This window comes from Ambystoma mexicanum, chromosome 14 (assembly GCF_040938575.1).
Source record: "Ambystoma mexicanum isolate Mex_15411 chromosome 14, UKY_AmexF1_1, whole genome shotgun sequence".
In the NCBI taxonomy this organism is placed as follows: Eukaryota; Metazoa; Chordata; class Amphibia; order Caudata; family Ambystomatidae; genus Ambystoma; species Ambystoma mexicanum.
Window position 1 is genome coordinate 607,062,915 of NC_090940.1, and position 13,516 is coordinate 607,076,430.

Consider the following 13,516-nt stretch of genomic DNA (forward strand, 5'->3'; position numbering starts at 1 on the left):
CTTTACCCTTTTCCCCTTAGATTTAGTTAGGTAATATTTTCATAGCAATAATAAATATTCCTGGGCTGTGCCAACCCCAGAACTTTTTTGCTTTACTGATGGATTATTTTTCCCTATACCTCAGTGAGTGGTAACCTTTTTCCACATATAGGGCCTCAGTACGAGTTTGCCGGTCCGGATATAATGGTTCCAGTAAGCTTGACGGTAGCGTTGTACCCGGACCGGCAAACTCCGAGTTGTGCTTGCGGGAGACTTTCATTCCGCCAGGTCTGTCCTGCCAGAATGAAAGGCACCCGCAAGCACAGCATGCCTGTAGCACAGGCACCGTTATGAACAGTGCCGCTGCCACAGGCATCCCCATTCCCAATGCGCCCCATGGGGCTCAAATGGGAATGCGGATCACCCGATTCCAGCATCCGCAAAAGGGCACTTAACGGATCCGGTGGGGCTGTAATACCCCGGTAATTGCCCATTCGCGGGTGCTGGACTTTCTTGCAAGTTTGGACCGGCAAGGCTACCTCCAACCTTGTAATGAGGCCCATAGTATTTTACTCTTTTTATGGGTATCATTTTTAAGACTCTCCATAGTGTCTTTTTTAATGTTATGCTCTTTGACAACTTTTGGTGTATACATTTTTATTGTTGCAGGGTTGCCCTTGGGGCTCCCCTTTTAAATTTCTCTGATTACCTTGTGAAAACTACAGTTCCCAAGGGTAGAAAGCATCTTGGTATCACTTTTATATTTTGTTAGGTGAAACCAGCACACCCCACCTTATGTGGAGTGCTGGGGAGATACAATGTATCCTCTTTCTCCTTTTAACTGTGATATTTCTGTTACAGTGACAAGCTTACCTTTAATAGCTGGAGGCAGGGCAGTGAACCTTTTTACTAATTTGGTGCACCTTTACCGCAGGCTGTTTCCACAAAGGCACTCATGGGGGCTCATTTTACCAAAATTGCCTGGTCTTTTTTTCCCCGCCATTTTAGTATTCCTTGTCCTTTTTTGTTCCTTCGCCTGACCTCCAGGGCGGGAAAATCCTTTGCATCAATTTTATCTTTGGCGGGAGACCTTGGCAAGCCCACCCATGCTCCAGAGTGTCTGTGAAGGCAGGAAGCGAGGGAGGAGTCCAAAACTCTGCAGCCCTTTGTCTTCCAGCCTGACCGCGAGAATCCAGTTCAAACTGGGAGGCTGGCTGTCCCGTCGACCACTGGAACTGAAACCGAAGTGGAAGATGAAGAAGAAATGAAGGTCGTTTCCCGCAACCAGAGAGCCTCTTGTGTAATCGGAGCCTGCTATATCCAATCGACCGGGGATCCCGAAACGGACGACCCTGACCCAGAGCCTGTTGAGATCCACTTGACTCAAAAAGAGGCACATTTTGAGCCCTCCTACATCGTGCTGCGACTTTGCGGGGCTGCAACACCTTGGGATCTCGAGCCATTTTGCGGTGCACAGTCTTCCGAATCTTGCAGAACCTTTGTGGGCATCCTGCTGGACCTCCAGAGATGTGGGTAGAGTTTGAAAAGTCCTCTCATGAGAGTACTGGACCTTACAAACAACGAGAATCTGACCAGCGATATTCTGTCTTCTTCTGGCTCCTGAAAAGGGCACCAAAATCCAGATCCCCCATATAGCCGCGATGAAAGTCTTGCCTGGAGCCTTCCCCGTTGATCCCTGCTGCAGAAGCACTTTCGGTGTCCTGCCTTCAGTCTTCATGATGAATAATTCAGCCATCAAGTTTTTGGCTGTAGATCCTGAAGTCTCCCCCATTGCAATCTCTTCTTCTGTGCTGAGTAAATCAGGCGAAGATCTTCTTGGCTAGAGCCTTCACCGTGATCCCTGCTGCAAAAGTCCTTTCAGTGTCTTGTCTTCTGCCCTCATGATAAATAAGTTTGACGTCTGGGTTTTTTGCTGCAGATCCTAAAGTCTTCTAGCTGGAACTCTTCTTCTGTGCTAAAGTACTCTGTTGGCTGGGGTATTTAATTACCTTAAGCCTGTGTAATTTCTGTAAAGCTTTGCAGCGTTCTTGTAATTGGGAGTCCTCTCAACCAGTGCACCTAGGCCTCTGCTGGAATCCTCCTGGGGTGTCTTCTCTGAAGTCCCTGGACCCTAACTTTGAAGTGAACTACTTACTTGTTGAACAGTCTTCCACAGGAACTCTGACTTTTGCAAGCAACAGAACCCTATCTCACCCTGCCTACAGCTGGCTCCTAGACCATTAGGGTCCTTCTTCTGCCCCTAAGTGAACTCATGCAATAGAATTGGAAAGGACTGGATAAGTAAAGGATTCTGTCTGGAAAAGTATAGCAAGTGTTTAAAAGTACTTACTTGTTAGTTAGTAACTGTAACTCTGAGAGTGAATTGTTACAAAAGTTCTTACCTTGAATGTTTTCTATCACTTGTAAAAGTATATGTAAGATTATTTTACATATCTTGGAAGTGTTCTGCCATTCTGAAAAGTTTATGTAACGTCTTACTTTCCTTAGAAGCTGTTTCGCCATTCTAACAGAGTAGATGTAAGGTTAATTTACTCACCTGTGAATTGGTTGTGCCTCTTTCCCAAAAGTAATGCTCTTGGCTTCACTAACTATTTCTTTCAGAGAATGTGTGTATGTTTCCCAACTGGGTCTTGCTTCCCCTAACTTGCTGTAGAGCCTGTTTAGAATAAGTCTGCCGTAGGTTTTACCTACCTAAAATAACAATTCATGCAGTGTAACATTGAGTTTTGCTTTCCCTGGTCTGTTTTATACACAATGCTAAAACAGTCTTGGGGTTACACTCACCTTAAAGTTGCTAGTAGCCCCTTTACAAAGTATATAGGTTTTACTCACCTAGTATAACTGTGTGTTATCCTGAATGATAGTTATAGGTTTTTACTGTTCCTTGAATGAGTGTTTCACTATTCAGAAAAGTATACTTGCAGGTTAGTTTATTATGTGATTTCTTTGCTAAGCTTCCCTGCATAACTGACAGGATATACTACCTTTGACTTAAAGTAATTGCTGGATTTACTCCCCAAGAATAAGTGTGACCTATACTGAATGTGTATGATAAGGTTTGACTTCCCTAGAATTACTGCTAGGTATTTTGAATAAGGGTTTATGCTTTGGTCTATGTACCTTCAAGCATTGTGGTGTGTTTTTATAATGTATTTATGCCTCTATGGCCAGAACTTAACTCAAGATGTAACTTGGCCTGCTTGTATTATTATAAACCTTTATCTTTTTAATAATACTTCTGGTTGTCAATGTTTCTATTGAATGTTTGGTTTAGTACAGGTTCGATGTACTTTCCTACAGCCCTCTCACCCTTCTAAGATAGGCCTGGCTGCTTTGTCTGTGCTATCATATACTCAGGTGGTACAGTCGTATACTAAGAGTAGAGTCTGTACTGTCTCAGTTTAATGGTTTTACTAAGCACTTAGTTGGACTTCAGAAAAACTGTCTTAACATTAGTTTTAGAATGTTAAGGCTATGAAAGGATCTCTGACACACAACATTTTAGCTTTGGACATCTTGACACTTGACAGAGCCTTTGTTTTTTGGTTGAGGTAGGAAAATACCTAGTAGATTAGGGACAGTGAATCTTTTTCCAACCCCTTTATCATTTAATAAATGTTTATGGCAAACCACATGAGTCCTCTGTGTCCGCATCACATTCCTGGCTTGTCACACATCTGCTAGAGCATTTATTCAATTATACATCAGTGTCGTATTCACCTCACGTGGAGACCGCTGGTGACATGTCCTGCTGCACTTCACCTGAACCGTGACAGAGACCGTTTGAGGTGAAGGATCACCATTGCTGGATCTCCATTGCACAATTGTTGAGCTGCCATATTTTTGCTTGCACGTGTTCAGGGGGCCACTTGGCTACAGCTGGAAACCTAGCGCTGCTCCTCTAGCACGGCGAGTACCCTGCTGCATATCTAGATTCCCAGGCTGTTATACTGTGACCGTCTGCTGCTCCAAGGGCTCCACTGTGCAGGCTCTTCACTGAAGCATTTCCTACCTACTTCTTTTTTTGTGAGGATCTTCTGTTCGGGATCCTGTGACTCACCTGTGAAGGTTGTTTTAATTTGTTCATGGCTAGGGCGCCCCAGCAGAGCGGGCTCATCCACAACCAAACTCTGACCTTCAGTGCTGGTGAAGCCTTCACTCACCCGTGCCCCCTTCCTTCCTGGTGTTTTTGGAGTACAACTGTTGTTCTCGACTGCATCAGGTGAGCGCTTTGATCCCTCTTGGAGTCGTCTCTGGCTCTAGATTGCCTTTCCATGCGCAGTCCCTTTACTTAAAATAGCTTAACATTGACCCATTGTTTCCTTTGGCCTAAAGTCTTTTGCGGTTTAATGGTGTCTCTAAGGCTGTGTGTCTTAAAAAAAAATAATTTTGCACGTTTCTAAACCAGGTGAACCTTTATGGAGACGGCTTTCTGTATTTTTTGTATCATATTCTGAAAAGGTATTTTAAATGCTTAACATATACCTTTAAGTGAATTCCTATGTACACCGTCTTTATTTAAAGAATATATTTATACATATATATTGTGTTGACCCTCCCTTATGAGATAATCAAAAGTATTAATTGTACATTAAACCTGTTCACTTCTTCTGGATGGTTGCTTTGACTGCTCTGGCCAATTTTCTACTGGGGTTGGGTGGGTAGGCAGGGGGCGGAGAGGGTCAGGAACCCAAATGAAAACACTGGATTTGTCAAGTAGAGTGATCTAGATTGGCCCGAGATATACCATGTATTTATTTTATCTCAAGGATTGGCTGGCTCTCTTGTAAATATTCAGCCCTTTTAGAAAAATTGTCAATTGATAGACTATTTTTTATAAATCTGTAAAATTCAAAGAAGGTATTCACTGTAATAACAACGTCAAGCACATATCATTCACCCCACCTCTGAAGAAAATTCTGTGCAAACTGAAAACTTGACTTCATTAGGTGTTTGCAAGATAATTATGTGCATAGCTTGTCCCTCTGCCATACTCGGTTTTCTCCATAGACAGAATCACGCTGCACCTACTAATTGATTATGCATTCTAGAAACATGAGGTGTTTGCACGTCTGTTCCATCATCAGCATCAACTTAAATGGCCCTCCATTATTGATTGTCAAATCATTATATCTGCCTTCAATTTAAACTGAAATGAGCTGTATGCCTTCCGTAGGGAGCAGTAAAAAAAAGGGTCCACCTTTTTATGAAGAAAATAAATGTGCATCTCAATAAAACCTGAACTCATAAAGTTTTGAAAAGCTTTGGTACTAAATCAAATTTAACTCGAAGAATATTGTTCTCACTACAAACTTAGAGACCCAAGAGTCCTAAAACTGGTGTGCGTTTTCCTTCAAAGTGTGTATCATAAAGATTGGGAATGTTTTGGCACAGACCCACACCCACAGAAACAAGAATTGCATCATTCATTCAATTTTATTTTAAAAAAAATACATTACCATTACAAACCGCATAGTATCACTACAACCATCCAAAAGAAGCATTCACATTATTAAATATAATTCTAAAACAAACCAATAAACAGTCTATACACAATAGTTCTTAAAAATAACACAATCGGTAAAACTTTGTATCATAACAATTAATTACATTGTTGATTAAATAACTTACCTACTGCGAGAGCACTAAGCTCCATCCAGGAAATTGGCTAGATTCAAAATTAAGTCACTATTGCTCGCACTTTTATAATAATTAATTGCAGCTCTTACCTACCTACCTAATACCTTCCCTTTTCAAATAGGGTTTTAGACATTTTTCCCGAGATGTTTATAATAGGGACATAGTAATAGAAAGTGTGTGAGAATCTCCCTCTGGGTCACGCAATAAGGACAATTCTCTGACACTGTTATTCCATCATGCAGACACCGTAAACAAAGGCAGCGTATTTAATCAAACCTTTTTAGAAAAATCTGTTTTTTGCAAGCATTTAAAATCACATTAAAATACAGTTTTGCCTCAAAGGAAGTTTTGAAAGACAAGTAGTCATTTGACAGTTTTCCCAGTGACTTTCCTTTTATGAAATCACACCACGCCTATTCAACGTAAGCAAGCTTAATCTTTTCACTTACAGCTGGGGTTAATATACCACAGGTCTCCAAAGCGTATTCTTGTTAGACTATGTATTGTATTGTGTATTGTGTGTATTGGCACTTAAACTATAGTATTATCAATCTCAGTGATACTTGTTGTATCCACTTCAAAGGATGGTAGGGTGCATTCGTCCATGCAGGAATTGCAACCTATGACCTGCAGATTACATTGAACCTACGGCGCTATCCTGCCCATTTTCAATTTTATTACACAGAACAATGAGTGCTCCTTTGCTACCCCAGGCAGAAGGAGCCTTGTAGTTACCATGGCTGCAAGCTGGACCCTTCTCCATTAGTTTGGTCCACTGGCCTCTTCAATGAAAAGTAGATTAATCAGACTCGAAGGCAGCAGGGGAAGTGAGTAATGCATGCTGATAGCATTTGTCCAAGGGAGCAGGACGCACCTTCTAGAGTTCCGCTGGAAGTGTGAGTTGTCACATTTGGAGCAAGATCTGTCCATCATTATTCCTAGGGTAGGGGTTGCAGTTCTAGGGGTTCTATCCCAGCCATGAGATGCCAATGCAAGAAGAAGCACATTGATTTATTTGCTTTACTGATTGTAATTTCAGGCAAACGATAAACATCTAGAATCTTCTGGGCAGGATGAGATCTTTCGGAAGCATCCAAGGAAGACATCAATCCTCTTCATGCCACTCGTGACCACTCTGTTCTACTCCTGCCTATACCACTACAACGAAGGAGAGGTGAGCACTGGTTCTGGGACTGCTCCAACAGATCACTAAAATGGATGGAACAAATGTGCAAACTAGGGGGAGGGGGCAAAAGTGATCCTCACGATGCACCACTTTATAAATAGTGATGAAGGCAGCTATTACAGGATGTTATGTAATAAACCACTGCATGACAAGTGAGAGAGCAGAAAATATCTCATGCTGTGTCTTTTTGCATAATGGGAAAAGGGACTACTTCTGGGAAATCTATCAATGTACTGAGAAGAAGGAAGGGGAGGGCTGCTTCAGGGAACCACTCTGCTCAGACACATGAAGGTGTTGCCCCACTATATTGTGGGGGAGGAAGGACTGGTCCTGGGAATATACCACTTACTATATCCTGTCTTGCCAGCTTGCATCTGTGTGAATGCAACCCAGGGTGTCTGGCTGGTGTATGTAATGATGTGGAATGTTCTAGAGTGTTTGACCCCCATTATTTGACCTGTGTGTTGGTGGGTTAGATCTACCTTCCCCTGGTGTTGAATGCCAGGTATATTAGGGCCACATACCTTCCTCCAGCTGCCTCTCCTACCTACCAACTACGCCTGCGCCTACCAATAAAGATCGATTCCCTGTACAGGTGCCTGCTGGCACCCTTCACTTCCAAACTCAAGAATATTACACTGCTATTTTTAACAAAAAGAAAGGACTGATTTTGGACTATACCACTATACGAAGGGGAAGGAAATGTGTCTTGGACTATACCACTACATGTAGGGGGTGGCACAATCATTATGTCTGCTGCTATATCTCCAAACAAAAAATAAATGAGTAAGTATGCCTCAGAGTAAATGTAAATGAATGAAAAAGTACATGTGAAAAAAATACATTATAATTGTAATCCTAGTTCTCTGTATCCTTAAATGTATAAGCAATAAATATGTCCAACTGTATGCAGCATTTTAGAACACTTTCAAGAGAGACGGAAGTGTTTTTTCCAATATAGACAATTAGGAACACAAATCCTCTCTGGCTGAGTTTGTAAACTTTTTCAAATGCAATTTACTTCCAAAAAGCCTTCAATCTACCTCCCAAAAACACCAAATACCACTTTAAAAAAAAGCATTCCCTTAACTATAACATGAAAAAAAGAAAAACGTCAGGTTCTGGCATCCCATGATGCATCACAGTGGCAATTGACGCTCAGTTCAATTTGACATAGTGGTCAAGGAAGCCTCCATCTTATTTTGGGTTCAGTATTCATTTAATGAAGCTACCCATCATGGAGTTCATGGATTACAGGGAAGTACATTTTCCTTTCCCAACTGTAAGGAAGGCAGGTATTAAAGTAAGACAGACATAAGTGATCACAGTTCAAAGTTGTTTATTAAACTGTAAAAATGGGTGAGATAAACGCCTAATCTAAACCTAAATCCAATATGGGAGCAAGCTACGACCAGCAAATAATAATAATACAGTCCAAGTGGAGTCTAGTCAAATTAAAAGGGCCTATACTAAGGAAAACCTATTGCCAATCCTTACCACTATGCTACAAAAGAGTGTGGGATAATGTTCACAAGAAAGGAAAGAAGTGTTCACAAAATGATATGTCAGGGTGTTCTGGCCGGGTTCTCCCTTCCCCACATTTGTAGCACGAGACAAGGCTGGACTCTTGAGCACAGAACACCCCCGGGCTTCTCTAGCACGAGGTTACAGTTCCTGTTCCAGTATCAGGGCCTTCTGTGCTTAAGTCTCTTATCATGCAAAATCTCTTGCTTCAGACGACCTATGTGGGAAAAAAAAAAATAATTCCCATTATGTTGGGTGAATACGCTTCACCCTAGGATCCCCCTCAGCTGGGCTCCGATCCTGCTCTCACTCATTACCCTCCCTCAATCGGGCTCAGACCAACCAGTCACTGTGGATAGCCCTCAGTCGGTTTCATACTTGTCACAATGCTGTTCATTTAGCTTCATCACAACTTTTCTCTCGACGTCCCTCAGTCGGGTTCACTACCGCCTTTTATTCACAATCTCCTTATTTATAACATTCAAATGTCTCAATGTCTTTTTAAACAATCACCTAGGGTTAGATAGGACCCCCTCATCCGGGTTCAGACCTCCCACAGCACTTGCCGACTTTGAACAAAGAATTCCGAAGGGCGATCATGTCTCGCTGGGTCACTGTTAGCTTATGGCAAGTGCGTGTTTTTTACAAAATCACAGTTCGCACTGCGTTCCCCTTTGCCCGGCATAGACGCCTGTTTCACAGTTCCCTCAGTCAGGTTGACAATTTCACAATCGTCCAAACTTATACACATGTCAGGGACTTTCAAATGTACAAGGGGTTTGTCTCGACCCTCGTATGACCACCTTGGCACCTCACGCCGGCCTTGGCTCTGGCATTTTGGTACATGTAGTTCAATACCGTTTAAGTTCACCACAGTCTCTTCGTTCAGGAGAAGGGTACCAGTGAGAGACCTCTGCACGAACGCCCACGTGGCGCCAGACCACTCTATTTTTGGAACCAAGTTTGTTCACAAAAGACTTCTCTATCGTAATCTTCTTAATGTTGCCACTGCAACCTTGAGCCTAACACAGTCCGGTCTCGTATCAGGTTCTTCCAACTGGCCGGCTGTGCTGAACTCGTTGGTGTTTCTTTTGCAGCTGGAGTCAAGGATGGTTCCACAGTGGCATCCACATCCCCCCGCCCTGGCTATCAGTGCGGGAGGGTTCCATGTACCGCTGACATCCGACACACCATTTGCCAGCTGCGATTCCTGGACTTGTGTTCCCTTTGTCAGAGGCTTTGCGAGTCTGGGTTGAAAAGGACAAAGACATTTCCCTTCAGGTCTCGCTGCCTTTCTCATCAGCTTGTACTGCCGTCCTGGAATAGCTGCTTCCTCGTGCATTCGGCCTTGCTCAGAGTGTGACCTTATGCTCCACCTTTTATCCCTGTGGGGAAGGGAAAGGGCAGTCAGGTGTGTTTAGATGTCGGCAATTGCCTGACTCGGCCTGCCCCTTGTGTTGGGACATGTCAGGTAAATGGCTCTGGTATTAGTCCCTTGTCGCCCATGGTGTGAGAAAGGGTTTGTGTTGGAAAAGTGGGAGGAGTAGAGTTTCTAAATATCATACTGGACAGGATGGGGAAAAGGTGTGATAAGGAAGGGGAACCCGCGTCTCACCCTTCGGTGTCCCACTTCCGTTCCCCGAAGACCCCTTATCCAGGTGATCCCCCTGCACTGGTCCACCCCCAGGAACTGGATCCAGTAGCAATGGCTGTGTCCTGGCCACCTGGATGACAGATCCCTGGGGGACTAGTGAGTGAGACACCTTCAGGTTTCTCACACCCATGACTGAGAATCGCCAGGAGCACCCCAAACGCACGCAGCTTTCCCCAGTTACCATCTCTAAAAAGGAAGGGCACAGGGATGGAAGCTGAACACTGAGTATCCAAAGGATGAAGGAAACTGGTACGTCATACCCACAGCAATTTCTAAAAGGTGTAAGGTTCAAGAACTGCCTTCATATGCATTCTAAATCTATACTTATCTTGCAGACACTGACTCCATCTACAAGTGTTACCTTTTGTGATGATCCTCCAGATGGCGTCACTTCTCCCCAGGGGGGAGAACCTTTCAATGAGGCTCTGGAGGTGCAGCCGCTAACAAATATTCCCCTAGGGAAGGTAACATGTGTTTTCTTCAAACCTAACGTACTGGGCGGGAAAAGGTATTGCTTACCTTATTCCAGAAAGTCGCTCCAGAGTGTTGGCGTGCACATAGCAGTGTCCAGGGCAACTCCCTCTTACCTCAGACTCAAGCCGCTGCTTGTGTGCCTTTAGCGAGTTCTTTAACCGGGTTTACAACGTTGGTTAAGCCTTCTTGCATCTTCCTTCCTAGAGACTAGAAGGTATCCACAGGAACATTGGACTTCTGTTGCTTTGCAGGACCTTTGAGCCTCTCCAAACTGCCTTTTAGCTAGGGTTGCGTTTTGGACTTTAAAGGACTTGCAGTGAATTGAAATTGCCTCTAGAACCTGAAGCTCTACTAGGATAACACTAACCAAGTGTTTCCCTTCCCAAAAATCACTATTCTATATGGGTTTGCTGACTTTCCATTTCGAGTGCATAGTTGTGGAAAGGCCACATTCGGCAAAGTTTTTGCTGAGCCCTCAAGGACACTCCAGAGATCCGATCCAACTCGCCCAGACCCCCTCAGCAGAGTGTGGGACAGCAGGAACCGAAGATGATTGACTGGGTGAATCGCGTCTTTTGTTGGGGCTGCAGAAAAGGCGCCAAAACCCAGAGTAAGCAGAGAAGTTGATGAAAGCCGTGCCAGAGATCCTCCCTGGAGGCTGCTGCTGAGCTATCCCATCCATTGTCCTGCCTTTCGTCATCAGACCAAGGAATCCGAAGGTCGGTCCAGAGCTGTAATATCACAGAACATCCATCACAAATGTTTTCTTCAAACCTAAGGTACTGAGCGGGAAAGGGTATTGCTTACCTTATTCCAGTAAGTCGCTCCAGAGCGTTGGAGTGCACAAAGAGATCTCCAGGGTAACCCCCTCTTACCTCACACTCAAGCCGCTGCTTGTGTCCCTTTGGTGAGTCCTTAACAGGGTCTCCAACATTGATTAAATCTACGTTTATCTTCTTTCTTAGAGACTAGAAAGAATGCACAGGAACGTTTGACTTCTGCTACTTTTCAAGACTTTAAGCCTCTCCAAACTGCCTTTTAGCTAGTATTGCGTTTTGGACTTTAAAAGACTTGCTGCGCAAGGAAACTGCCTCTACAACCTGATCTCTACTAGGATAACACTAACCAACTGTTTTCCTTCCCAAAAATCACTATCTTATGTGTATATGCAGACTAAATACAATTGCTGTATTACTTTGTGGGTGCACGTTCTTACCGAAATAACTGTCAAACTCCTGTAACAATTGTATGCAATCAGCAACTACCAACTAAGAAGTGACCCTTTGAAAGTATTGAAAAGTATACCTATGTGTGTTGGTTTATGGTGCTAATTATATAACAGTAAGATATGTGTAAATAAAATAAATCTATTTTAATATGAATATATATGCAAGTGTTTCTTTGTTCCTTACTGACTGGCTTCATTGTACTTACCTACAGGTCACATCTTCCTTTTTAAAATAAGCATGGCTTCTCTGCCACTCTACCAAGTTCCTGGAGTAGTACCGACTGATACTAAGAGTTGGGGATCTACAAACCACTGGGATAGCTTACTAAAGTCTTGCCTCCAAGTGGGACTTTAGGAAAACTCCCCCAACACTGGTGTTACAGCTGGGGATTACATTGGCTCCTGGTTGTATTGTATTTCAAATAATCCATCCTCAGGGTTACTATACTGTAAAGTACTAAACCATGTTCACTAATGGAAAATTATATGGCAGAAGCTCTTATGTATCTTACTGTTGAAAAACTGAAAGTAATGTGCAAGGATAAATGTCTTAGTACTAAAGGAAAAAAAAAATGTTTATCCAAAGCGTGTTGGATTACCAAACTGCGCAGGGTTGTAACCCCTACTCCCAGAATTAATCTGGATAATAATGATGGTCAAAGTTTAATCCTTAGCCCTCAACTTCCAGAAAGTGAGGCAGTTGATGATATGGACAAAATGTGATTGTTAATTTACCTCCCAATCCACTGACCTCACCCCTTCCTGTATCTAACATTTCAGCTGAGTTGGTTCTGGAGATAGTAAAAATGAAAATACATTTTGAATTCAGCAAGCTGGAGGTTCAGTCTGAGGTGAGGGACAGAGAATTGATGAAGGAACTGCAACTCAGGGAGAAAGTGATGCAGAATGAGCTAGACATGAAAATGTTGTCCCTTGATTCCACTTCTGTTTCAGAATCCTCTTTGCCAGACCACTCCAAGAGCAGGAAGCCTCGTCTCCCCAAAGATTTGGTGAGGTTGTATTATGTAAAAACTGATAATCTTGATTGTTTGAGTACATTTGAATTGTATATGTGAAAGTGGGGTTGTTCCAAGGGTAATCTTTAGGCTCCTCCAGAATGGCTATGATGGAGTTGAATGATGTTGATAGACAAGGTTACTAGTTGTTAAAAATTGCTCTCATAACCAGATTTGGGAAGACCCCTTCCCAATACCTAAAAAGGTTTAGGGACAAGAAGAGAGATGTAACTTGTGGGCCACTTGGATGTGTGAAAGCATGAAGATACCTAGATAGGTCGATTAAGGGCTACAATGTGAGCTTTTATGAAGGGACGAGGTGTCCCTTTATGCTAGAAAGTTTTTGTGATGCATGTTCCTCAGAGCTGAGACACTACCTTGATGACTCTATGGAACCGTACCCCATGAAGCTAGCAGTGACTGCTGGCTTGTGGGTGACAAACGGGGCTACTCGCAAGGATTCTGGGCCTGCTCACAAAATAGAGGATGGGAAGAAGCATATGAAGGATGAGAAGGATCATTCCAGAAATCCCCCACCAAAAGAGGGCCCCAAATATTATTTGAGTAAATATCCCCCTAAAAAAACTTAGATGGCTAGTGAAACCTCTGGGCCCAAACCAAAGGAAGGTTATCAAAACCCCCCATTCCAAAAGACATTTGGGAGATTTGTGGCTTGTGGGTTTGGTGATTATGTGAAAGGAGATCCCAGATGTAAGGGTAAACCTTCAGGGATCCCCTCTGTCAGCTTGGCATTCACACATGTCACAGGTTCCCCCCTTCTCACCTTTCTTTGT

General features: G+C 43.2%; 1 protein-coding gene across 1 annotated transcript in view; it reads left to right on the forward strand.

Moving 5' to 3' along the window:
* VIPAS39 (VPS33B interacting protein, apical-basolateral polarity regulator, spe-39 homolog) overlaps positions 1-13,516 on the forward strand; it is a 375,619-nt gene that overhangs the window by 257,449 nt on the left and 104,654 nt on the right. The window contains exon 14 of the mRNA XM_069637994.1: positions 6,680-6,814. Coding sequence (XP_069494095.1) covers positions 6,680-6,814 — 135 coding nt within the window. The remainder of the gene's footprint in view (positions 1-6,679; positions 6,815-13,516) is intronic.